General features: G+C 44.1%; 4 protein-coding genes across 5 annotated transcripts; 2 read left to right on the forward strand and 2 right to left on the reverse strand.

The window, feature by feature from the left end:
- Nucleotides 1–5,345: 5,345 nt before the first annotated feature.
- Nucleotides 5,346–13,006, forward strand: LOC4336204 (anaphase-promoting complex subunit 2). Of its 2 annotated transcripts, none has more exons than XM_015780314.3 (17): nucleotides 5,346–5,612; nucleotides 6,395–6,484; nucleotides 6,844–7,075; nucleotides 8,044–8,321; nucleotides 8,440–8,511; nucleotides 8,918–9,159; nucleotides 9,645–10,061; nucleotides 10,160–10,361; nucleotides 10,488–10,602; nucleotides 10,688–10,770; nucleotides 11,099–11,218; nucleotides 11,295–11,383; nucleotides 11,452–11,533; nucleotides 11,936–12,127; nucleotides 12,251–12,319; nucleotides 12,410–12,578; nucleotides 12,670–12,995. In XM_015780314.3, exons 1-16 carry the CDS (start codon nucleotides 5,427–5,429, stop codon nucleotides 12,530–12,532), a joined length of 2,592 nt encoding a protein of 863 aa, XP_015635800.1. In that variant the 5' UTR covers nucleotides 5,346–5,426; the 3' UTR covers nucleotides 12,533–12,578; nucleotides 12,670–12,995. The 2 variants fall into 2 exon arrangements, with proteins under 2 accessions (XP_015635800.1, NP_001406519.1); NM_001419590.1 differs by having other exon boundaries at nucleotides 5,349–5,612; nucleotides 10,685–10,770; nucleotides 12,670–13,006.
- Nucleotides 13,007–13,182: 176 nt separating this feature from the next.
- On the reverse strand, nucleotides 13,183–16,862 carry LOC4336205 (elongator complex protein 3-like). Its single transcript, NM_001419591.1, has 9 exons — nucleotides 16,265–16,862; nucleotides 15,778–15,847; nucleotides 15,491–15,663; nucleotides 15,187–15,361; nucleotides 14,897–15,063; nucleotides 14,558–14,777; nucleotides 14,361–14,465; nucleotides 13,930–14,082; nucleotides 13,183–13,548 (listed from the first exon to the last, which is right to left on the reverse strand). The coding sequence occupies exons 1-9, from the start codon at nucleotides 16,762–16,764 to the stop codon at nucleotides 13,390–13,392; spliced, it is 1,722 nt and encodes a 573-aa protein (NP_001406520.1). The 5' UTR covers nucleotides 16,765–16,862; the 3' UTR covers nucleotides 13,183–13,389.
- Nucleotides 16,863–17,021: 159 nt separating this feature from the next.
- Nucleotides 17,022–19,864, forward strand: LOC4336206 (26S proteasome non-ATPase regulatory subunit 6-like). Its single transcript, NM_001402380.1, has 8 exons — nucleotides 17,022–17,292; nucleotides 17,495–17,609; nucleotides 18,185–18,275; nucleotides 18,359–18,504; nucleotides 18,609–18,828; nucleotides 18,901–19,009; nucleotides 19,137–19,305; nucleotides 19,410–19,864. The coding sequence occupies exons 1-8, from the start codon at nucleotides 17,148–17,150 to the stop codon at nucleotides 19,582–19,584; spliced, it is 1,170 nt and encodes a 389-aa protein (NP_001389309.1). The 5' UTR covers nucleotides 17,022–17,147; the 3' UTR covers nucleotides 19,585–19,864.
- A 224-nt stretch (nucleotides 19,865–20,088) lies between these two features.
- On the reverse strand, nucleotides 20,089–23,742 carry LOC4336207 (serine/threonine protein phosphatase 2A 57 kDa regulatory subunit B' theta isoform). The gene is made up of 2 exons (XM_015781127.3): nucleotides 22,106–23,742; nucleotides 20,089–20,717 (listed from the first exon to the last, which is right to left on the reverse strand). The coding sequence occupies exons 1-2, from the start codon at nucleotides 23,276–23,278 to the stop codon at nucleotides 20,361–20,363; spliced, it is 1,530 nt and encodes a 509-aa protein (XP_015636613.1). The 5' UTR covers nucleotides 23,279–23,742; the 3' UTR covers nucleotides 20,089–20,360.
- Between the last annotated feature and the right edge of the window lie 549 nt (nucleotides 23,743–24,291).

Here is a 24,291-nt window from a genome sequence, read left to right on the forward strand (position 1 = left end):
AATGTTACTCCATTATCTTCTTATAAAAGGAAAAAAATACGAATTACCCCCTAAACTATCGTGGTCGACCAAAATAGCCCCTTGAACTCAAAAACCAGACATCGCTCACCTTGAATTTTTAATACCAGACAACACCCCCTAGTACTATTGCAAGCGGTTTAGGGTTCAAATAGCACATGTGGCAGTCCAGTCATCCTTTTTTTTAAAAAAAAAATCGCTAGGACCCACTTGTCAGAATCCCCACCCACCTCTTTCTTTTCCATCCCCTTTTGAAGCGTGCGACGGCCGGGGAGAGGGCGTGACGCTACCGGCACTCTTCTCCCTCCTCTTCTGAAGCGCGCGGCGGCGGGGGGAGACGGGGTGACACAGTAGGGTGCGTGCGATCGGCGGCGGCATGGAGGCAGAGGTGAGGGCAGCGCGTGCCGGTAGCGGCATGGAAGCGGATGTGAGGGTTGTGTGGCAAGCACACAGAGGACACGGCGACAGTCGGAGTGCTGCTAAATCTATCGTCTATCTTTCTTCCCTTTGGTGCGCAGTGAGATTGGGGAGGGCGCGTTGCGACGGGGCCAGAGGGGTAGCGCCGTCAGCGAGGGCGTCGGGAAGGAGAGGAGATTGGAGCGGAGGCGGCGGTGACAGCGATGGAGCGGGTGGCGGAGGAGCAACCGGGCGCGGGGATGTAACACCCTGAAAATTCGACGACAAAAATCTAAACTCTAAAAATACGGATTTTCAAAAACTTTTTAAATTAATTGCATCATGCCGATCTTATTCGCCTATTTTATTTGAATTTGATCTCGAAGTTTATTAATCGTGAGTAAAGATTAGTTGTGGATAGGAATAAATAAAGTATTATCGCGACCATATTTGGATCAATTAAATTTAAATATGATGGAATAAGAATTAACCCTAATTAAAAATTCAAATAAATTATATAAAAATAAAATATGAGTAATATTAATCTAGGGTGAATTCATTAGTTGAGATAACACAAATATTGAGTAAAATGCATATATCCAAAAATTAGGAATTGTGGAATCAAATTTATATGGGAAATACACTAAAATCGGGATAAATAGGAAAAGCCACTATTCATTGCCCCCTAGGTGTTCGGTCGCGTTCCCTAGCCCTAGCCCCTCCTCTGCCGCGTTGCCCTCGCGCCCCGCACGCCGCGCGCCGCTCCGCCTCCCCTCTGCCGTCGCCGTCGCCATCACCGCGCGTGCCGCCGTCGCCTCGCCGCCCGCCCGTCGCCATCGCCGCCTGCCGCCGCGCTGACGTCACCGAGCCGCCCCGAGCCCGCGCCGACATCGCCACCCCCGTGCCGCGCGTGCTGCCGTCCCGTTGCCGCGTTGCCTCGAGCCCCGCGCCGCCGTCCCTTCGCCGCGTCGCCGCCCGTCACCGTCAAGCCCGCGCCGCGCCGTCCTATCGTTGCTGTCACGCCGTGCCGTCGTGTCGCCGCCCATCGCATCCCGCCCCGAGCCGCGCGCCACCGCTGTCGCCGTCGCCATCGACGTCCCGTCGCCGCGCGCGTCCCATCGCCGCTGCCGCGCCGCGCGCCGTCTCGTCGCCTCGCGCCGCGAGCCCGCCGCCTCGCGCCCCGCGCCGCCGCGCCGCCGTCGTTTCACCCCTCCCCCTCCTTCCCCTCTCTTTCTTCCCCTCTCCCCTATAAAGACCCCGGCCCAATCCCCCCCTTCTCCACCCCACTCCATTCCCTCCTCTTCTCCCTCTTCCCCTTCTCCACGCGCCGCCGTCGTCGCGCCGCCGCGCCGCCGTTGTCGTGCCGCCGCGCCGCCACCTTCGAAGCCGCCGCGCCGTCGCCCCGGAGCCGCCGCGCCGTGCGTCGTCGCCTTGCGCTGCCGTCGCCGTCGTCGCCGCCACCGCCGCCGCCGGTGAGCCGTCTTCCCCCCCTCACCTCGCGCCCACCGCCGTCGCCGCCCGGGGAAGCAAAGAGCCGAGAGAGAGAGAGATATAGAAAGAAGCCGGGAGGGAGCAGAGAAAAAGAAAAGAGAGGAAAGGAGGAAGGAGCCGGGAGGAGAGAAAGAAAAGAAAAGAGAAAAGAGAGAAAAAGAAAGAGAGGAGAGAAAAAGAGGGAAAATAGAAAAGAAGAAAAGGAGAAAATAGAAGGGAAATTTGGGGAGAAATTAGGAGGATTTAGGAAATAAAAATGGTCGGGGTTAATCGTAGATTATTTTTGGAAATTCCTCGAGCGTAATAGTATTTCGGTCGAAATTCCGAGTTAATTATAAAAATATGTTTCTTGATCAGATTAGATTAAAATTAGTAGTAATTTAGATATAATTAATAACTAAACAATTAGATGAATTCTTATAGATTATTATAGATTATTTTTGGTAATCTCTAAAAGTCATCGGTTCACGGTAGAAATTCGGATTTAATTACTAGGGATTTTAGCCGTGTATTATATTTAATCATTTAGTCATAGACTAAATTAAATCATATAATATTTCTAGGATTTCGTCCGATATTTAGCTCGCGATAGAAATCTCTAACCTATTATATGGATATAATGCTCGGGTAGATTAAATTAAAAACTTATGACAACAAAATATTTATACCCGCAAAATAGTTTAAGTCGAAATTGGGTTTGCCGTAGTTCGCAGATAGTAAAGTTTATAAAAAGGAATCGACTTTCACATTCGACTTTCATTTGGATTTATTTGGATTTTTATTTGAATTCTAACCGAATTCAAATCAATTTTTGCACGTAACTATAGAGCCCGAGGGAGTTGCGGATCCAAGCGAAGGCAAGACCCGCAAGACTCTGAGCAAGGCAAGTCATCACTATTCCTTGAACATGTTGATCCCAATTGCGAAATTGTTTTGTTTACAAATAAAATTGCATGCAATGATGAACATCCTACTTGTGATTATGCCATGCCTTGATTATTGTTTACCCTTAAATCTTTGTAACCATGTTTACGTATGAGTCCCTAGTCAACTATGACAATTGCTTAGAAATGCTATTCTAGAATCATGCATACTCATATTTATCAAATGCTATATGCTTGGGCAATTACCTTTGGGAAGGTAATTGAGATGCGGCATGTGGAGACATGAGCGCCACATTGCCATGATGTTGATGACATGATTTGTGAAAGGAGAAATAAAATTAAATAACTGTTTTCGACTGGGGCGGACGGAGGATTTGGGTGGTATCTGGAAAAGGCTAGTACCGTCCCCGGTCAATTAAGGACCGAGCCATGAAGTTAAGCATGAAACAACCCCCGTACAACCGCACTTCTCGTATGGGTATAGACCTAGCGGATTAGATAGCCGAGCGGAGGCAGTATCCCTGCATAGATGGTTCACCCCTGAGTGAGGCAGGTGCGCTACGATGGGACAGCCGTTGAGGTAGGGCCGAGAAGCGTGCCCTACATCGGTGTCGCCATTGGTAGGACTGCCATGAGTGTGTGAGAGAGAGAACTTAACTTGAACCATAATTTAATATGCGTGTGAGACTTCTCTTTCCCGGGAGCGCCAGAACTCCTCTCACTGCTAGAAACATGGACGCCTAGAGTGCATGAGGATTTAAGTTCATGGAGCGGGTACTGCCAATGCGAGGTTATCGAAAAGCTTTGCCGTGACGCGTCTCATGTGTTGGGACGAGGCTCATGTGTTGGGCAGTCGCGGAGTGCGGGTAAAGTGTACATCCACTGCAGTGTGAGTAAACCAAATCTATTCGAATAGCCGTGCTCGCGGTTATTGAGCACCGGGACATGTATTACACTTGGCTAGACTCTAAATTCTTTAACTTGTGTGGGATGGGATATTGCATGATGATTTTTATGCTGATGGAGCCACTTCCTGAGAGGCGGGAACGTGGACGTCCTCAGAAAACCATAACGACTCAATGGCGGGAAGCTATCCTTGGGATCACAATGGATGGTGGACAGAACCGTCATTGTTTAATATGAACACTGGTATTAAAACTTGATCAGTCTATGCTAGGTCTTAGGCTTGTGAAAAGAATTACAAAACTTGCTTTGCGCAAAAGAACCATAGCCATCCTTTGAATTCCTCTGTCATGTGCATCATTGCTGTGGTGGCTTGCTGAGTACGGTTGGTACTCACCCTTGCAAATATAAAATTAATCAGAAGCGGGAGATGAAGCCTCGGAGGATCCCTATGCCTACTACCAGGAGGGAGATGAAGACGATGGCGCTCAGTAGGTCTTAGTACGGTCGTTGCCTGTGGCAATGGCATGCCGCTGCCTGAATTCCGCTGCCTTATCTATTTCTGCTTTTGGATGTATTCCGGACCGCTCGGTCCGATGATTTAAGACTACGCCTGCGGGGTTATGATGTAATAATTCGTATTAGACACTCGTGTATGTGCACTTGGTATTTCAGCTATGAATTCGTGTGTACCAGACTACTTGATCTAGGGAAATTGTACTGTTTACACAATTGATTCCTGTTATAAAAACGGGGGTCCACAGGGGACGACGGGGATGGGCGACAAACTTGTTACCGTAGCCTGCCGCCTCCAATGTCCTCGGTGCCGCCCGTCTCACCCTCTTCACCGCGCGCGCCTCGCCTTCCCCGTGGAGGACTCGTCGACCACCGCCTGCCTGAGCTGAGAAGAGATAGAGAGAGAGGGGGGGGGGGAAGAGGGAGGCCTCACTGCCGTCTCCAGGGAAGGGAGCATCAGCGGCGCCGACTAGTGACGTCGACAATGAACCACTCGTCTCCTCTTGTGCTTGTTGCTCCGAGTCCTCGTCTTTGCATGGATACAGGAAAGAGGAGTCGGGAGAGAGAGAGAAAGAGGGAGGCGACGCGTGCCGACGGCGCTCACCCGTGACCCCGAGATACCTCAGCCTTTCCGCTAACCACGCCGCCCTCACCTCCGTGGTCACTGGCCTCTACAGCCACCCCGCCGCATCACCCCTCTCCCCCACCCCCGCCATGGCTACCTTCTCGTGTAAGTCTGGCGTCATCCGCCGCTCCCCCGACCACAGGAGGACAAGGCATATGGTGAGCTCGACATGCCAGCCATAGCCCGCGCGCGTGCCGCTCGTTCTTAGCGGCGAGCGAGCAACGGGCGAGAGAGATAGAGGTGAGAGGGGATAGAGAGGAGAGCGACTATGACAGGTAGGCCCAACATTTTTTAAAATAAAAAAATACTAACTGGATTGCCACGTAGGGCCAAAACCACTCCGATGTTGAGTTAGGGGGTGTTTTTTCCTGTATTGAAAGTTTAGGGTGAGCGATATCTGCTTTTCAAGTTAAAGGGGTAATTCGGTTCACTGCGATAGTTCAACCAGTAATTCATACTTTTTCCAAAAGAAAAAAAAAACAAACAACTTTCAGGCGTTTCCCTTCCTTCCTGACGAGTTTTTGGTGTTCGTCTTCCCTCCCGCGCCCGCGCCTTCTCGCTCGCGCGCCCGCGGGGACGCGGCGGCTAGGGCGATGCAGCTGGTGGACGACGCCGACGGGGCCCTCGACTCGTGGGCCCGCTTCTGCGACCTCTCCGACGAGCTCTTCGGCGGCGCCGGCGACCTCTCGGCGGGCCCGCGCCTGGCCCCCGTCGTCGCGGACCTCTGCGCCCGCGGCCTCGCCGAGCTGCTTCGGGACCAATTCATCCGCTCCCTAGAGGTGACGCAACCCCCACGCTTCTCTACCCACACTCACCTGCTGCGTGTTGCTCCCGCCGCGCGGAGTATTGGGGGGCTTTCTGCATTGCACGGTTTTGGGGACTCGGATCGCGCTGCGCGCTGAGTGTTTGTGAGAATGCCTGCCCCGAATTTGAGACGGTGTAGCAGTAGCAGAGGGGGTATGGACTTGGGCTCAAAGACCCTTTCGTGTGTGCTTGGCCATAGACAGTCAAGGTTGAACTAGGCCACACTATGGAAACATGGGGTAGACGGGTAGTAGGACTAGTTTGCTTTCGCTGAAACAATTGTCAGGACATCACTTCTTTCATCCCTTCAGGTTTGTGGTGAACCCTTTTATTTATCTGTGACGTAGTTAAAAAGGAGGGAAGAGATGGCCACAATGCACAGGGTGGCTGTTTCCTGTTTGTCAGACAGGCAGAGCCCCCTGCAATTTAGGGGAGAGTATCTATGTGCTAGAGTGTCTACAATACTTGTTTTAGTTTTATTTGAGCATTGAAAATTGACAGAATGCCTCAGGTTTTCAGGTTGGTTTGAAATTGTAATGGCTTAGGATTTGCACTTAACTTTTTTCACTCCTTACATTTTAGTTGAATTAGCTCTTATGCAAACATATAAGAGGATCCTAGTCTAAAAGATGCCATATTATCTGTTGCAAGTCTGCTGGCTGTTTAAAATTCTATACCCTTGCTCGTATTTATGGAATGCTATGCAAAGCTTTTTATTCTTACTCTTTCTCTATTCAACCTGTCCTTATTAATGCAGGGAATATTTAGAAGCAACGCGGTTAAGAAGTTCTGGCAGCAGTTTCATCCTTATTGCAATTCCTCTGCAGTGGAAAGAATTAAATTCTGTGTGAGTTACAGAATAGTTAATTATTTGTTCATCCATACGTTTGTTTCAGGGTAGAAAATTTATGTTGCAGAAATGACATCTTGCCTGCTTCATATTCTGATTGTCTTTCTTGCATACCCAGGATGTGATATCTTTCATATGTTGTATCAAGAAATGAAATGGCATTCTTTGTATTGAAAGATGAAACCATAAAACCATCCCAGCCATGCAAATATTTTAAAGATACTTTCACCAGTTTGTCAATACTGCTGTATCATAATTTGAAACTAGTGAATAAAGTGTATATTAGTAATCATCTTACCTAATTTCGGTCTTTTAACATTTTACAACAGCATAATTTCTCTAACCATGAATTTCAGGTTCAAGAAAACTGGCCTGAGGATATCTTAAGTAAAGCATTGGAAGACATATGTTTGGAAAAGAATTACCAGGAAAAGTGTGTTCTGGCTCTAGTTCATTCTTTACAATCTTATGAGGATAGGTCACCACACAGAAAATCTAAAGCACTGGATTGTAGTTCCAGCTTAATGCCTAGGTACCAGTTAATGGTATCTTCAGTACTTCTGACAACACTACCATTGAGTTTTCCTGGTTAGTATCTTTTTCACCACTGTTTTACTGTATGAAAAGGCTTGAGTTTGACACTGAGCCAATTCTGAAATGTTTACCATGACTTCCATTTCTGAACCTTGCGGAGTGGTTTGTGTTTCTCTAGATTATTCTTTAGAATCATGAAGGATAGGGTGCATGGCAACACAAACAATGTTATATTTTCAGTTTGTTTTCTAGGCATCAGTTTTCTAGGCCTCACAATGATCTTTAGACCAGTTATGACTAAACTGGAGTGTTGTGTTATCTCCTATGCGTTAATTCTTCCAAGACTCATGTGGCCTTTTCATAAAGAGGGAAAGATTTATTACTAGTATTAAATCTTATAGAGCCGCAGATTGATGCAAATTACCCAACTGCCTTTACTTTTTTGGCACTTTTGGATGGGATATTTATGGTTTCCAAACTTTGTTCTCTGTATCTTTGCTCCTTTGGTCCTGCCATCTGGGGGCCATATGAATAATCACTCATTGTTAGGACAATAAGTTAGAATATGGATGAAACTGCAAATTGGATCTTGTATTGGCAATTTGGATTGATTTTATTAGCCTCTGCAGAAAAGGTCATAACCATTGGAAAGCATTCAACAATCCAAAATTTTTTCTATTCATGTAGCATGCATACCCATCTTCCACATTATAGTTGGGTTGCGGCCGTCCTTTTTTTTGTTTTTTGTTTAAGGTTACTTTACAGGGTTTCTTGGATTGATGGAATCATGGACAGATCTCCTATTCTCCTCCCTCTGATAAAATCAGTTACAATATCCTCTTTTAGCTGCCAGAGCACAGCATGCTTGTTGCACACCCACTGACACAGTTAGTTCAGGAATATTGCACATGAAACATTCTACAGTTACTAATTAATCCAAATAGAAGCTATTGTTTTTAACAAATACATTTTCCTGAAATTATAATATTGGTGACTTGTTTTTTTTTCTACTTGATCTGTAGAGATATTAAATGTATACTTCAAGAAGAAACTGGAAGAGTTAAATATCATGATGGCTGGATTGGATGGGAGCGATCCATTTGATAATCATGATCTTTTTGAAAGGAACAGTACCTCTGCTTGGCATTCTGAAATGGACATTGATGGTCAAGAACCTGGGATTTCTGAAAGTAGAAATTTGGTTAAGAACATTGGAAAAGTTGTTCGTGATCTAAGATATCTTGGTTTTACATCAATGACTGAGGACTCATACTCTTCTGCAATAATCTGGCTTTTAAAGGTCCAGGCTCACTTCTTTACCTTAAGTACCTAGTGTATACCACATATATTATTTTGGCATGGACAATCTTGAATTTCTGCCTGTATCCTTATCTGAACTCTCAATTCTCATATTGCAGTCTAAAGTTCATGAACTAGCTGGTGATGATTATAGAATTCCTGTACTTGGGTGTGTCAAAAAGTGGATTCAGGTAACCTTTCTTATCCTCATTCAGTCATTTATTCAGAAACATCTCCCTGTCCGTCAAATTTGTTCTGTGTTTCTAGCTTCATATTATACCCGCTTAAGTAGTTGGGTCTTGTAAGGATAAATTATTCTCTGCAGGTTTAGCCTTTTTTCCCTCGCACATATTTGAATTGAAATAAGACTTAGTGTTAATGTAATAGAGCTGTCACATCAGTGCATCTATCATGAGCTAGTGCGCCTTAAGAATATTAATTTTTGTCTCATTGTTCTTTCAATTACTTAATACCTCTTTTGAATCAGTTCTGTAAGTCCATTGTATTTAGTGTAACATGATATCTACTATGCCCTTAATTCCATCTGTAAATGCTGCTCAGCATAATTTGCTGACAATAATTTCTGGGTCTTGCCAGGCCGTTCCTCTTAAATTTTTGCATGCTCAATTGACATATCTGGGGGACTCTCTTGACAATGAAAGTGGATCATCTGGTCTCAAATCACCTTTGGCCTCACGCCCTTCTTCCTTCCCTGGGATTGGCGTTCCTTCAGAAGCCCTTGTGAGATGGCACATGCGCCTTGAGTATTTTGCTTATGAGACCTTGCAGGACCTGCGAATTGGCAAACTTTTTGAAATCATAGTTGATTACCCTGAGAGGTTAGTCATTGTCCACTACATGATGCTGTTGGGCATTGAATATCCAAATATCTTTTCCAACCTTTGATATGCCTGTATTTTCTTTGCACTGTAAGGTGTAGAAGTGTATGCAGATTACTTGTTTTATTGGTAATGTTTATGGTGTCCTGTGTCTTGCTGGCAATCCTCATTTACCTGAAGGAGGTCTATATAGCATGATATAATTTATTTAGTTATTGCTTTTTTTCGTCATCTCTTTTTGTGACCAGTGAATAATTTGTTGCTCTTGAACCAAACATCTGCATTTCTTTTCATGTGCCACACCATGTCTTTTCCATGTTAAGGTCTAACCAAATATGTTCACACTTCACACGGCCATCTCAAACAGAAGAGTTTGCTTATGATATTTCTTTTATGTTGCATTAATTTAGTTTTATTCTTTATGATGTATGTGTTCTTAACTGGAGCACAGTTTTTAATCTGGAAATTTTTGGGTATTGATGAAGCTCTCCTGCCATTGAAGACCTAAAACAGTGTTTGGAGTACACGGGTCAACATTCTAAACTTGTTGACTCATTTATCTCATCATTGAGATATCGCTTGCTGACGGCTGGTGCATCAACCAATGATATATTACACCAGTACGTGTCCACTATCAAGGCATTACGTACAATTGATCCCACTGGTGTCTTCTTGGAAGCAGTAGGTGAACCAATTAGAGATTACCTGAGAGGTAGAAAGGACACTATCAAATGCATAGTAACAATGCTCACTGATGGATCTGGAGGAAACGCGAACGGAACTGGAAATGCTGGGGACAATCTTCTGGAAGAATTGAATAGAGATGCTGAAAACCAGGAAAATGTTGATTATGATGACCATACGAACATTGATGAGAAGCAAGCATGGCTAAATGCTGAAAGGTATATTTGCTCTCTGTTTCTTGAACTATTAAGAAATAATTGCTCCTTTAATAAGTACATCAATAAAACTGCTGTCATTGTGATTCCAACTTTTACAGCTGGGAACCTGATCCTGTGGAAGCAGACCCATTAAAGGGCAGCAGGAATAGAAGGAAAATTGATATTCTTGGACTTATTGTCAGTATAATTGGGTCAAAGGACCAGCTAGTCAATGAATATCGTGTAATGCTGGCAGAAAAACTGCTCAATAAATCTGATTTTGATATTGATTCAGATATCCGCACGCTGGAACTGCTTAAGGTTGGACTGTTACTTTTGTGATTGTCTTCTTAGCTATGCCTTTTCTATGTATTTGATTGAATTGCATATGATGCTATTCCTTAGTTGTTATCTCTATTTTTTTTAATGATGCTGTTGTTTTGGCAGATTCATTTTGGGGAGAGCAGCATGCAGAAGTGTGAGATTATGCTTAATGACTTGATTGACTCAAAGAGAACCAACTCAAATATTAAAACATCTTTATCAAAGACATCTCAAACTGGTACTGCTTAAACTGCGAGTGCTTGTACCAAACAGATCAAATGTTACAGCGTTTGCATTTAAACTCTCTTCTTTTTTGTCAGTAGGAACTGTGCAAGAGGAGACAGAATTGTCTCATGAGGTTCTTGACGCAACTATAATATCCTCCAATTTCTGGCCACCAATTCAGGTATGGTACAAAGCTTTTATCGAAACCATCATGGTAACTGTTGAGCTAAATTAGTGTCATCTGTCATGTCTTCCCTTTTCTTATTTTCTGCTGGGGCGTGGGGAGACCTATGACTAAAATAGTCTTCAGTTCTCATACTAATATTTCATATGGTAAGGAGATGTTGATTCACAGCTATTGTAAATTGGAAATCTCTAATCATGTTGAACTTGTTGCTCAACCAAGAATCATGCGGTCAATTACTGATGTTCGATCTTTACTGTTTATTTCACTTGACCTTAGTACGACAATCTGTCTAGATTCACTAAACCTCTCAAAACAAATGTAGACAGAAGACCTCACAGTTCCTGCTTCAGTTGATCAGTTGCTGTCTGATTATGCAAAAAGGTTTCATCAGATAAAAACACCACGCAAGCTACTCTGGAAGAAAAATCTTGGAACTGTCAAGGTTGGTATGAAACTTTAAACTGAATGTGTAGCTACAAGGAATCATTCCTTTTTAAGAATTTCTTTTATTTTCCCAGCTGGAACTGCAATTCGAGGATAGGAGTATGCAGTTTACTGTAGCTCCTGTCCATGCTGCAATCATAATGCAATTTCAAGAGAAACCAAGGTAATAAAACTACCATGCTGCACATGGCTCTTATTTACTCTTAATTGAGGTCATCAATTTTTTTTCAGTTGGACTTCAAAGACCCTAGCTACAGCAATCGGAGTACCTGTGGACTCTCTTAACAGAAAGATAAGTTTCTGGACAAGCAAGGTGTGGCAAATACATAATACTCGTACTTAGCATGCTGCATTTTTGTTAGTACCTTATGAATTCTTTAGTATCCGACCAAATCACTGTAGCACATTCATGCTTGGTGCTCCTAACAATTATGATGGACCATCAATCGTTTTTATTGTGATTTTTTCAGTGTGAATTCTTTAGACTTATGATCAGATGGGCTAGACAGTTAACACTTCATATCATCTATATTTGAGTTTGCATGAAACATATAAGTTGTGGTTAATATAATTGGTAAACAGAAATGGATGTAGGATATCTTTAAACATGATTTAGGCTCCATGACATCTGTAAGGCGTTCCTGAAGAGAACCTCTCAAATTTAGTATGATTAAACCAACTTATGATTTAAACCTAATTTCATGCTATATCGTAGGGCGTCCTGACAGAATCAGTTGGTCCAGATGCGGATGACCCCACATTTACTGTTGTTGATAGCACATCTGATTTTAACAAAAACAGCACCGTGAACCAACTCTCTGAAAGGTTTCAAATTACTGAAGAGGAAGGTGAAAGTTCGATTGCGTCTGTTGAGGAACAACTTAGGAAAGAGATGACAGTTTATGAGGTTTGTTTCTTGAGATCTCAAGAATGTGTTGAAAAGAAGATGCCTTCGTTAGTTATGTCATTTATCAGTTCTCCCTACACCAACCAAGTAATCATTCATTTGACTCCATTCGCTGTACTGCAGAAATTCATCATCGGGATGCTAACCAATTTTGGAAGCATGACACTGGACCGGATACACAACACTCTCAAGGCAAGATAAATGGGACACTGTCCATTCATCCTCTCTCTATATTAATCTTTTAACCCATTCGTTAATTTCATCCAAAATTGCTTGTTTCAGATGTTCTGCATAGCCGAGCCATCATATGATAAATCACTGCAGCAATTGCAGAGTTTTCTTTCTGGTCTAGTGTCAGACGAAAAGCTGGAGATGAGGGATGGATCATACTTGCTAAGGAAGTAGGAGTTACATGGATTAGCCTGTTCATCTGTTAGACTAGATATGGAAGGTAATCAACTAGTCACACCATCATCATCTGATGGTTACACTATGACCATCCGGTTCCTAAAATGTACTCCATTTTACTCTTCTTGTTGCAGGAACTGAAGAATGGAGGCCCCATCCTGCGCCATTCACCTCACTGCGTGCAGTAATATTCTGCACTCGCTGTTTTGTTCCTTGCTGAGGGGATGACGAAAGTAGAGAAGCACAGGAATCCTAAAGCTTTTGAATGTTGTTATTGTGCGTATATTGCACTGTTGACGCTTGACGACGCTCTCAACGCGTTCGGTTGTTTTCCGACGTGGATAAATGCATATCTTTTCGGTCTGTAAATGACAGAAAGAAATTCAACCAGACTTCTTGGCATTAAATGGCAGGGGCAATGGCCGGAATGCCTTTTGGCTACTGGCACCCTTCGGTGTCAGCTTACTTATCACTCGTGGCCGTGGGTTCGTCAACACGTGCGTGCATTATTCAAGTGTGGCCGTGCTTACACTTGACAAGTTGACATGTTAAAAACAGTCATCTCTGAAAAAAAATTATGATGTTCAATGATCTAATGTGATGTTGCAGTGAAAACTGAACATGAATTTGGCATGTCCGGCGAGGAGTTTGGATGAGATGGCTATTCTATTTCTCTATTATAAATGCAGCTTCAAAACATGTAGTGAGATGTATGTAATCAAATGTTATGTTTACTCATTTTTTGAAAGGAGGTGTGTTTACTCATTCATATAAAAAAAAAGTTACACTGGTGTACAAAACCCATACTACAGTGACAATGCTGCTGGAGTACAAGCATCCATAAATAGAAGTTATTAGACCAGACATTTGACCATGTAAGGCCCCTCAAGTTCATAACCCAGTTTACGGTAGTAGTGGCGAGTCCCAACTCCTGATATAACAGCGATTTTCTTTGAACGATGCTCCTTGCGAGCAATTCTTTCTGCTTCTTCCATCAAAAGAGTACCATAACCCTGTCGATGTTGAGTCAAAAAAAAATCAGAAATGTAATTTATATTTCTGGACAATCAAGTTAGGAAGTATATCTATAGGCATGTACCAATTGCAAGTCAAAACAGGAGAAATAATCACCATTTATAGAGCAACACTACATTTCCTCTAATGATAAGAAATTGGATAATATGTGACAATATACCATACCAGAATGCCATACTATTGAGAAGTTTAGACACTAAGCTTGATTTAAAACAGTGACTACAATTTATCAAGCGTGCCAGGATATCTAATTTGCAAGCATAGCAAAGTCGTTGGTGCTAACTGCTACTAATACTGTCATGGCACCGATCCATTTCCCAAACATGGTATGCTAATAATATCACATGTACTATGGTCACCTGGTGTTGTAGTTTGTCTGCATCACGACCATGTACAGGGACTGCAGTTCCATATACATGAAGTTCACGGACAATTGAACACCTCCCTACTAGCTCAGGGCATGTAACATTGCGGCCACATTTTCGCAATCGCAGCAGACCAATAAGGATATCCTGTATAATTTGTAAGATGGCAAAATGTGAGTGCTCCAAAAGATTGAGAGAACATAAGGCCAAGCGTTGAACTCTGCAGAATAGTATCGATCTAATAATTTTAAAAATAACAAATAAATACTTCAATGGACTGCTGAAAGTCTGAAACACATAACAGTAAAAATTCCCGGACCAAGAAGATAGGTGTTGGTCATATAATTTCAAACAGGCCTGCTCAGACATTCTGCATATTTTCAAGTTCCCCAAAATCACATGAAATGCTGGCAAAATATATGTACCTGCTGTGTATCCTCGTATGAGAGAAAGGTCTCCCAGCCCTCATTTGCAGCATAGTCACGCCTAACAAGCTCTACTTCGTCAGGTCTAATTTTGTGATGGATATCCTACATAAAGACAAACAACGAAAATAATAAGGACAAAGAGCTAAGTTAAATTACAAGCATGTGAGAGTGAGAGGAGATGCAGTGTTCCAGACCTGAATTCCCGCCTCACGAGTTCTAACATCTCGGCACTTCAAGCCTAAATCTTCCATTCGAGCCAAAGCAAGCTCACGAAGATTACCTTTTTCAACACCAGAAGTAACAAGAGGCATAGGGATATCTCTTTGTACACGGTAAACTCGTGTCCAAGGTGGTACCATGGATAGAATTCTTGCAACAATATCCACCAGAAGTTCAGGTGGATAGTTTCGGTATCTGAAACACAACAAACATTGGCAGGGCCTAAGTTCTCACTAAAAAGTTCTAGAGAACAAACACAACAGTGAACACAAGACTAGCAATCTAGAATATCAAGTGCTAGATAAAATAAGTACCTGCCAGTTTTCCAGAGCTCATAAAGGCCAGTTCCACGAATCACAAGAGTTGGATAAATCTTTAGACCATCAGCTCGGAATGCTGGATTTTCAAAAAATTCTCGGAAACTTTCCAGATCTCTTTCAACTCCAACATTAGGTAAATCTGGCATCATGTGGGCGACCACCTATCAAAAGGTAATCAATGGAGGATTAAAACAGTTCAACCATATGAGATGATACTTTATTTTAACAAATGCTGCCAGCAACAAGTTGACTAAACGAGATGATTAATGATTTAAGGAGACTACCTTAAAACCAGCATCTTTAGCCAAACAAAAGCAATCAGCAACAGCAGCTACAGTGTGACCTCTGTTTGTGTCACGTGCAACATCCTCGTATGTGCTCTGAACACCAATTTCTAAGCGGGTACAACCATAAGATAGCATCTGGCGCAAATGAGGCCCCAAGCAATAATCAGGTCTCCTGTAATTTTGAGGAAAGACAACAATAGTTTATAGAACTGAAGTTAATAAAGATGTTTCATGGGGAAATCATACAGAACCATCAAGGAACCTAAGCATATGGGTAGTTTAGATTGTCAAATGATCTTACGTCTCAATTGTCATGCCAATACATTTGACTGCACCATGTTCTGAATAACAAACAGCCTCTTCAACATTAGCAGAAGTGTGTCCCGATAAGGCATCATGAAGATTTCTAATGAAATAATCCCGATAATCAGCTGGTAATGACATGAAAGTTCCACCCATCAATATGAATTCGACCTGCATAATGTATTCAAATTATTTTAAACTTATGATAGCATTAATCAAATGTAACTAGAAAGTGAATCGAATTACTCAAACCAAGACACAACACTCTCAAGGGTAAGGGCAAACCTTGTCTACACTATGGCCTAGCCTTTTGAGCTGATCTATCCTGCTTCTGGCCTGCACATATGGATTGTACCTACAAGTAGACAGATCAGAAAGTTCTGAAACCCAAAGGGATGAAGCAGTCAAAATAATGGCGACAACTTCATGGCTATATCGCCCAACACAATCTGTTGCTATAGAACTGCCAGACCAAAAGATCACTAGTGGGCATTGGTGTACTTTCTTGTTTCATTAGCTAGTGAACTTTGATCACAGTAATTAATGAGTTGTGCATCATTTGTACTCCTCTAATGCAAGTCTTCAATTTCGACAAAATAACTACCCCGTGGCTTGCTGACAATCGACTAATTTTCAATAAATAACAGAACTCTGCCTTCACTTGCAGTTCAGCATACTTCAAAACAACACTAGAGAAAGCATCGCCGTGCAGCTCATCTCACAGGTGGTATAGTATTTCCAAGTGACATCAGTAGCCAGTGAGGTAAATCACCTTGCTCGAATGGCGCGCATGCTGGTGGGCTCGTAGCCGGTGTAGGACTGGGTGCTGTACTCGAAGTCGGAGTCGGGGCCTCCGGGGCAGTACACGCAGATGTTCCCCGTGGTGGCGATGTGGGGGCACCGGTGCGGCTTCGACATCACGGCGACCACGGCAATGCCCGACGCCGTGCGCACGGGCTTGGCGCGCAGCCTTGGGAGCAGCGCGGCGCGGTCGGCCTCCGGCACCGCCGCGATCATCTCCACCAGCTTCGGCGCCCGCGCCAGCCCGTACCTCCGGCACGCGGCCGACTTGAGCGCGTTCAGGTCCACGTCCTCCCCTCGCCGCGAGAGCTCCCCCATCGCCGACACGATCTCCGCGATGGCCCGCACCCGCGCCTCCTCCTCCGACAGCCCCGCGGGGAGCACCACTCCCCCTCTCCCCGGCGCCGGCTTCCTCCTGCGCGGCTGCTCGCCGCCGCCGCCACCGCCGGCGGCGGCTACGGCGGTGGCCATCGGTGGAAAGGGTTTTGGGTCTCTCGGTGAGAGCTCGGGATGTAGCGTGGCGTGGCGGCGCGGGTCGGAACTCGGAAACGGAATGGGGTTTGGAGTTTGGACTCGGGTCGGTGTTGCGCTTTGCCCTTGTACACGTGCCGTACTAGATCTCGGCCCCCCGCACAGCCGTCGGATCGTGGTACGGACGTCTCAGATAAGACCACGTCGCTCTGCAACGTCGTAGTAGCCTGGAAATACTCTCCCGAATTAAAAACTTTGGAGGACGAAACTAGCCTTCTCTCCTTCTCTCTCGTGTTCTCTCCCAATCTCTTCTTGCGGCGGAAGCAAAGCGAGAAGCGAGGCGACTCTTCTCCGGCGGCGGCGGCGGCGGAAGCGGCGGCGAGATGGACGGCGGCGTAGGCGAGGAAGGGAAGCAGCAGCCGCACCTGGTGCTGGCGCACAAGCTGTTCCTGCTCTCGCACCCGGACGTGGACGACCTCGCCAAGGTCGACCTCCGCGCCGATGTCCTCGCCGCAGTCAAATCCGATGGTAGAAAACCTCAACCCCCCCCCTCCACTCGAATCAATGGCCGTGGCAGCTTCCGCTTGCCGCGTGCTTCTGACTCTGTGTGTGTGTGTGTGTGTGTGTGTGTGTGTGTGTGTGTGTGTGTGTGTGTGTGTGTGTGTGTGTGGGAATTTGGCGCTTGAGTTGATTTGATTTGATTTGATCTGATCGATGTGCTTGGCGTCAGATATGGCGTCTCTGTACGAGTCGCTGGGGGCCGGCGGCGTGCTGGAGACGGACGCTGCGCTGCTCGCGGAGATGCGCGGCAGGATCGAGGAGGAGATCCGGAAGCTTGACGAGAAGTGAGTAGATCTCGCTTGCTCACCTTTTCCTGTTCGATTTGAAGTCTAGGTTCTAGGGTTTCATAGAAATCGTGGAGTTGACGCATCTAATACCGTGACTAGATCGCTACTTTCATACTCGTATCTCTAGTCTGTAATTGTCCATTGTTCAATGTTAGTGCGCTTAATTTGCTTTAGCACATCTGACCATCAATTGGTTAGTCCTGTTTTCTGTAACAGAATTATCAATTGAGATTTGTTTTTCTGCATTAAGGGCATGCCGAGTTCTGCTCATCTGAATTAGAGTAATCTAATCTAGCCATCCAGATTAGAACAAAATGTTTAGTGATGATAAATATAAATTTGATGATCGCATGGACAAAATAAATGCTGTTGAGGAAGCACTTTAGTTTATGCCATCATAAATTTTATCAACACTTGCTGAAAGGCTCACAATTTGTGCTTGTTATGGATAGCTTTCCGTTCTTCTTCTAGCATACATGAGTTATCATTTTGCTTGAGAGTACTATTCTGAAATATAATCAAAGTTGTTCAGTTATATTCTTGTTGTTAAAAATCGTCCTTTATCCCTGAAGGATCGCTGATGCTGAAGAGAATTTGGGTGAGAGTGAAGTGCGTGAAGCCCATCTAGCCAAATCGTTGTATTTCATAAGGGTTGGAGAGAAGGTAATGTATCATGTATCTTCAACATTGTTCTAGGATATCATCCACATCACGTAGATATGCTGTCTTAATAACTGAAATTTCAGGAGAAGGCACTAGAACAGCTTAAAGTTACTGAAGGAAAAACTGTAGCTGTTGGGCAAAAGATGGACCTTGTTTTCCACACTTTACAGATTGGGTTTTTCTATATGGATTTTGATCTCATCTCTAAGTCTATTGACAAAGCCAAAAAGTAAGTCCGAAGTCTCTCATTTTTGTTATTTATAATGTTTTGCTTGTTTTTTTGTTTTGCATTATGATGTCTAATACTTCACAAATTTGTTGGCTGGATTGAAGATTGTTTGAGGAGGGTGGTGATTGGGAGAGGAAGAACAGATTGAAAGTGTACGAGGGCTTATACTGCATGGCCACTAGAAACTTCAAGAAAGCTGCAAGCTTATTTTTGGATTCAATTTCAACATTCACAACCTATGAGTTGTTCCCCTATGATACATTCATATTCTACACAGTTCTTACAAGTGTTATCTCATTGGATCGTGTATCCCTAAAGGCAAAGGTATATTCGTCTTTGCCTAGTGAGGTTTGCTTTATTAGCTTGAATGTCCATTGAACAAAAATATCTTTGCAGGTTGTAGATGCACCTGAGATCCTGGCTGTAATTGGCAAAGTACCTCACCTCTCTGAGTTTCTCAACTCCCTCTACAATTGCCAGTACAAGTCATTTTTTGCCGCATTCTGTGAGTAACAAAATCACATTATTTTGCGATGATTTTTGCATTATACTCTATTGAGCAGTAATTCTCCTACAGCTTGCTATTGTTGATATCTTTGAATTTCTTATTCCTGATTCCTATTTGTTTTCAGCTGGCTTGACGGAGCAGATCAAGTTAGACCGTTACCTGCAGCCTCATTTCCGTTACTACATGCGTGAAGTCCGTACTGTTGTCTATTCACAATTCCTCGAGTCCTACAAGAGTGTGACGATGGAAGCAATGGCTTCTGCATTTGGTGTGACCGTTGATTTCATAGACCTGTAAGTGCCATCCTCTATGTTCTGTTGCTGTGATCCTGTCGTGTCATACGACGGCAATTGTGCTGTTCATGGCCATTGGTTGCTAACCTTTTCTTCCAATCCAGGGAATTGTCACGCTTCATTGCTGCTGGAAAGCTCCACTGCAAGATCGATAAGGTTGCTTGCGTCCTGGAGACGAACCGGCCTGATGCCAGAAATGCTTTCTACCAGGCAACCATCAAGCAAGGGGACTTCCTGCTGAACCGCATCCAGAAGCTATCACGAGTCATTGACCTGTAGGTGTTAGTGTTGGAGCTGGTGCTTGCCAAAACTCTGCTCGAGCTCCCCCGCACGAGTAACTTATTTGCTTTGGTCCCAGGGGACTACGAACAGTACTTGACTTCGCATTCGAAGTAGGTTACGAGGAAAGAGAGCTTAACAAAATCAGCGTTAAATCTGAGAATTTGAGCTTATGTAACCTACTATATGGATCGATGAAAGTTCAGACCCGTTGTTTCTAGACTCTCTTCTGTGATGAATTCATCCATTTATTTCATATCGGTGATCATTTGTGTTTCCATCTCAAATCTTCAATCTTTCTGCTTGGCTCCTTTCGTAACTTTCTTTAACAAGAACACAAGCTACTGTGCTTCTAAGCTGAACCACAAACAGGAGAACTGAGGAAGGCCATAGCCAACAGATAAAACAAAAGGTATCAGAAAATATCATGCATTTCATCTCAGAATATGATAGCTAACACATAACACAACGATTGCTGCCATTACAGTAAGCAACACAACTATGTATCCGCAACAGAAACTTAACACTGTTTATTCAACTATATGATAATTCTGATTAATGTGACTACACATAGGGCAAAGCTCGCAGAAATTCTTCTGTATGTGTACATTTTTCATCATGCAGTTCTCAGGAAACCAAAGACATCCTACCCGCCTAGAACAAGGGGGAAACCAACTCACCAACAAAAAATTTTCAACACTAAAATCACAAACCAAGTTCCAGAGAATCGCACATGGGGTTAAAGGATTGCAAGACTGTAATTGCTATGGTATTTTCTAGCCAGCTGCTTGACTGAATTTGCCATTAGGCGTGCCCACAGGGTTGTTATTGTCGGATCTGGGGACAGCCGCTTCCTCTAAGCGCTTCCACAAAGCTTCTCGCTTCGAATTAGATTCTTCCTGCTTGAGTTCATCGTCGTTGAACTTCTGTGTGCACTCCCCGAAAAATGCAGAATCATGATCTGAGAAGATCTTGCGTACGTTCAGTGTCAGGCTTCGAACTGCTTGGTTCCAGTGACCCCTTGCATTCCTCTCAAGCGCAGGAAAGATAATGGGTAATATCACCTTGTAATTCTGCTTAATTAAGTTCTCAATGTGGTCATTGTTCCAAAGAAACAGCGCCCGCTCTGCCACCTAGGAACAGACAAGGAAAAGAAAAGGTAAGCCAGGCTATATGTTTTTCTAAACACACTAATTTCTCAATATGTTTCTCAGATGTCACCAAGTATCTAGGCATCCATCTACAGGAAATGTTTAATAAACTACAAAAATGCTTCAGCAAATCACATATAACTAGGCAGAACCACTGGACCAACATGATAGACATAAAATACCATTCCAAGACAACAGATGGTACCAAGGCACTGCATTATTTTGCTAGATAGATGAGTAGCAGCTTGCAAGATAAATGTTATTTACATAGCAAGATAGCAAAAAAAGAAAAAAAAAGAGAAAGTAATCCTGAATACAAGTCTAAGACCTGTTTCTGGCATGATTTGCAACCAGCAGTTGGCAAATATAGATAACCAAAACTAACTAATGACTTCAATAAGACACTATGTTTCTTGTAAAACAGACATTATACTTTCCTAAAGCAGGATAAGAATATGTTAAAAACATGCATAATTAATCCAAATACAAACCAAAACAAAAAGGGCAACAAAGAGTCGCACCATCTTTTCATAGACATACATAATTATTTGGGTGGCATGTTTCCTCTTTAACCTAACACCACCAAGTTCTAATTTTGGTGACTTAGTATCTTGGAGTAGCAGTAGTTCTATGTTCAGATAAAATTAACAGCTTGCACTCAACAATCAGCTTCCACAGTACAGAATGTCTTTCTAATCTTGTAAAATTACAGATTGGCATGCAAATTTTCTTTCCTTTTTGGAGGAGCATGTAAGATTCTAGAAGGTAACAAGCACCTAAATCTGCAATCACAGATTATTCAGGGGACGCACATGGGTAGGATAGCAGGATAGAGATAAACAAGAAATTTCATGCCCCTATAATGATTAGCAAGGGTACATATCAATTGTAATAAGGATTTCAAGCAAGATAACAAAAATGAGTGTAGTAAAAATGAATAAATTGGTGGTATGTACCCTCCAGAAGATTGGCATATATATACAAAAAAATGATATGCTGATGTTTAGAATGCCCTAGCATTGTAAATTTTCAAACTAACAAGTACCAACAGAATTTCTTAAGAAAACAAATGCTCAAGAAGTATAAAACATCTTGGTGATTTTTTAAATATAATTCCAGATTAGCATATGTCAAAAGCAGCTCCATGGTTCACCAGAAAAGGTAGATGAACACCAAAGCTTGATCTTTTTTAAACTGATGAAGCAAATTATATAATATCATCTGTGGAGGAGAGCAATGTGGATACACAGTAATGGAATCAGAAACCTAAGCAGCAAACTGCATATATCTTGGACTGTGAACAACAAAGAGGATTGAAGTTGACATGGATTTGAATTTTGAAACTTGATTGTTGGCATGAGAGATTTTACCTGGAAATGTGAGCTATTCATGCTACAGGCAATCTGACGGAAGAGTGGAACCATGCATCTTTGGAATTCTGCAGGCTGTGTTGCCTCCAGAACCTCTTCTAGTTCACCCAAGAACATCACCTCCTTTGAACTGTTTGTCACAGGCCAATATTTTAGCAAGCCCCTAATAACAGTGTCAGCAAGTTTGCAGTCCTTCTCAACAAACTGTGTGATGCAGTATGATAATTGCTGATGGTACATAGATACACATTTTGGCTTGTGAAGTGGGATCAGTGCCCGGACAAGGAACAATTTGTGCTCTTCTTTAAGTGGAAGAGCAAAACCATTAATTATGCTGCCCAAGATCTCCAGCAGCTCTGCAACACCATTATGCTTCTCTGTTTCAAATATAAACCTGTAGAAAATATTGTTGATTGCTTTCCTGATGAAGGGGCGGTGCACCATGAATTTACCATATATGCGATGGAGGATTGTCTTCAAATAATCCCTTTCCCTGGGGTCTTCCGAATCAAAAAGATCTAGTAGCCTAAGGATGAAGGAATGATCTATGTATCTCTTAGCCAGCTTTGCATCTGTCTCCTGTGATGCGACAAACCTCAAGAAAACCTCATAAACTATCTGTAAATGTGACCATGCTGGGTCCATGAGAGGCTCCTCCTCCTCCAGATCAACTCCTTCGATGGCCTTGTTCTCTCGAGGGGTGGGGCTGGAGCTCCGGAACAAGTTAATCGACACCATCTTGGTAATCTCCGACATGACGACTTCAGAGAACTTGCCATTTGCAGAAGTGACATAGTCAACAAGTTCCATAAGCGTCTGCCGCTTCGTCTCCTTTTCCTTCAGATTCTTTGTCGGATCCGCGAAATCGTACACCGCGCAGCACAGGTTCACCTTCTTGACAAACAAATTCTGCTTCTCCGAGGCCGGCACGTCCTTGAACGCCGGCAGCGGCTCGTTGGAGTGATACACCACAGTCCCATTCATCATCGGATTGGGCGTCAGCCCAGCCGGCACCACGTAATCCCCATTTCCACTCCTCTTGTTCCCTTGCTCCACGCTCCTGGCGACGCTGTACGAGTTAGACGGCTCATTGCCGTTCGGCCCAGCGGCGTCCCGGCTATCGCCGGCCTTCCCTGGCTTCCTCGGCAGCCGGCCAAGGATCTGCTTGATCATCTTCTTCCCCCCCCCCCCCCCACCACAGCCAACCAAAAACCCTAGCAATACCCAAATCAGCCGCAGCAACCAGCAGGGATCTACAAACCCACAGCTCCCTCCCAACTCACCCAACAGCACAAAGATCTCCAGACCTGAAGGAATCCACCACCCAGCCTCCCCCAACCCAATCAACACGAGGCCCAGATCATTTGAACCACAGCACGGAGAATCAGACCTGGTCCAGGAACAGCCGCTCACTCCACCGCCCGGGGCCTCATCGGATCAGGCGACGGCGGCGACGCCCCCATCGCCCCTCCCCAACACACTCCCAAAAACAAAAACAAAAACAAAAACAAAAAAAGAAAAATCCAACCCTTTCCGCTCCCCGGACAGCCAAATCTAGGATCCAAGAACCGGGGCGGCAGGGGCAACCGGCCGGCCGCCGACGCGAATGGCGAGATCGGGTGAGGAGCGCAAGCAGCAAGAGCGAAGAGGAGAACCTTTTCTTGGCTTGAGGGCGAGCGAGAGCGAGAGAGAGAGAGAGAGAGAGAGAGAGAGAGAGAGAGAGCTCTCCACTTTTTCTCCTCCTCTGGATTTGAGAGGCGGCCTTGAGGTCCCCCAAAAGTAGCAAAAGCAGTAAAAAAAAGCTTTGCGCTTGCGCCGCAGCGGAGGAGAGGAGAGGAGAGGAGAGTGTGGACAGTAGTAGCAGTAGCAGTATTCTACTGCAACTATTTCTGGGGGTGAGCTGCAATTAATTGCACACGCAGGCGGCTGTCCCTTCGCCATCTTGTGCATGTTTTGGCCTCCCCACACAGAACCTTCATGGGTGTTAGTGCTAGGTAGGGGTAGACTGATGACTGTGACTCAAAAGTGGGAGTAGGAGTACGAGTACTCCTTTTTTTTACGTCATCTTCCAGTATTAAACTGAGTTTATTTTTGGTATTGTTTAGTTCACACCAAACTTTCCCTAAACTAGTAATTTTCCATCATATCACATCCAAAACTTTTCTCCTCACATAAACTCCCAACTT

This window comes from Oryza sativa, chromosome 4 (assembly GCF_034140825.1).
Source record: "Oryza sativa Japonica Group chromosome 4, ASM3414082v1".
In the NCBI taxonomy this organism is placed as follows: Eukaryota; Viridiplantae; Streptophyta; class Magnoliopsida; order Poales; family Poaceae; genus Oryza; species Oryza sativa.

What these genes read in the sequence shown, in the direction of transcription:
- LOC4336207 (XM_015781127.3), bottom strand. Translation starts at nt 23,278, where the DNA reads ATGATCAAGCAGATCCTTGGCCGGCTGCCGAGGAAGCCAGGGAAGGCC. An exon ending in TGAATAGCTCACATTTCCAG is followed by an intron (nt 20,718 to 22,105) that starts GTAAAATCTCTC and finishes GTCTGTTCCTAG; the next exon opens with GTGGCAGAGCGGGCGCTGTT.
- LOC4336206 (NM_001402380.1), top strand. Translation starts at nt 17,148, where the DNA reads ATGGACGGCGGCGTAGGCGAGGAAGGGAAGCAGCAGCCGCACCTGGTG. An exon ending in ATCCGGAAGCTTGACGAGAA is followed by an intron (nt 17,610 to 18,184) that starts GTGAGTAGATCT and finishes TTATCCCTGAAG; the next exon opens with GATCGCTGATGCTGAAGAGA. An exon ending in TCTATTGACAAAGCCAAAAA is followed by an intron (nt 18,505 to 18,608) that starts GTAAGTCCGAAG and finishes GCTGGATTGAAG; the next exon opens with ATTGTTTGAGGAGGGTGGTG.
- LOC4336204 (NM_001419590.1), top strand. Translation starts at nt 5,427, where the DNA reads ATGCAGCTGGTGGACGACGCCGACGGGGCCCTCGACTCGTGGGCCCGC. An exon ending in GCACGCTGGAACTGCTTAAG is followed by an intron (nt 10,362 to 10,487) that starts GTTGGACTGTTA and finishes TTGTTTTGGCAG; the next exon opens with ATTCATTTTGGGGAGAGCAG. An exon ending in AAGAGATGACAGTTTATGAG is followed by an intron (nt 12,128 to 12,250) that starts GTTTGTTTCTTG and finishes GCTGTACTGCAG; the next exon opens with AAATTCATCATCGGGATGCT.
- LOC4336205 (NM_001419591.1), bottom strand. Translation starts at nt 16,764, where the DNA reads ATGGCCACCGCCGTAGCCGCCGCCGGCGGTGGCGGCGGCGGCGAGCAG. An exon ending in TAGGCCATAGTGTAGACAAG is followed by an intron (nt 15,664 to 15,777) that starts GTTTGCCCTTAC and finishes TACATTATGCAG; the next exon opens with GTCGAATTCATATTGATGGG. An exon ending in CTCGTGAGGCGGGAATTCAG is followed by an intron (nt 14,466 to 14,557) that starts GTCTGGAACACT and finishes GTCTTTATGTAG; the next exon opens with GATATCCATCACAAAATTAG.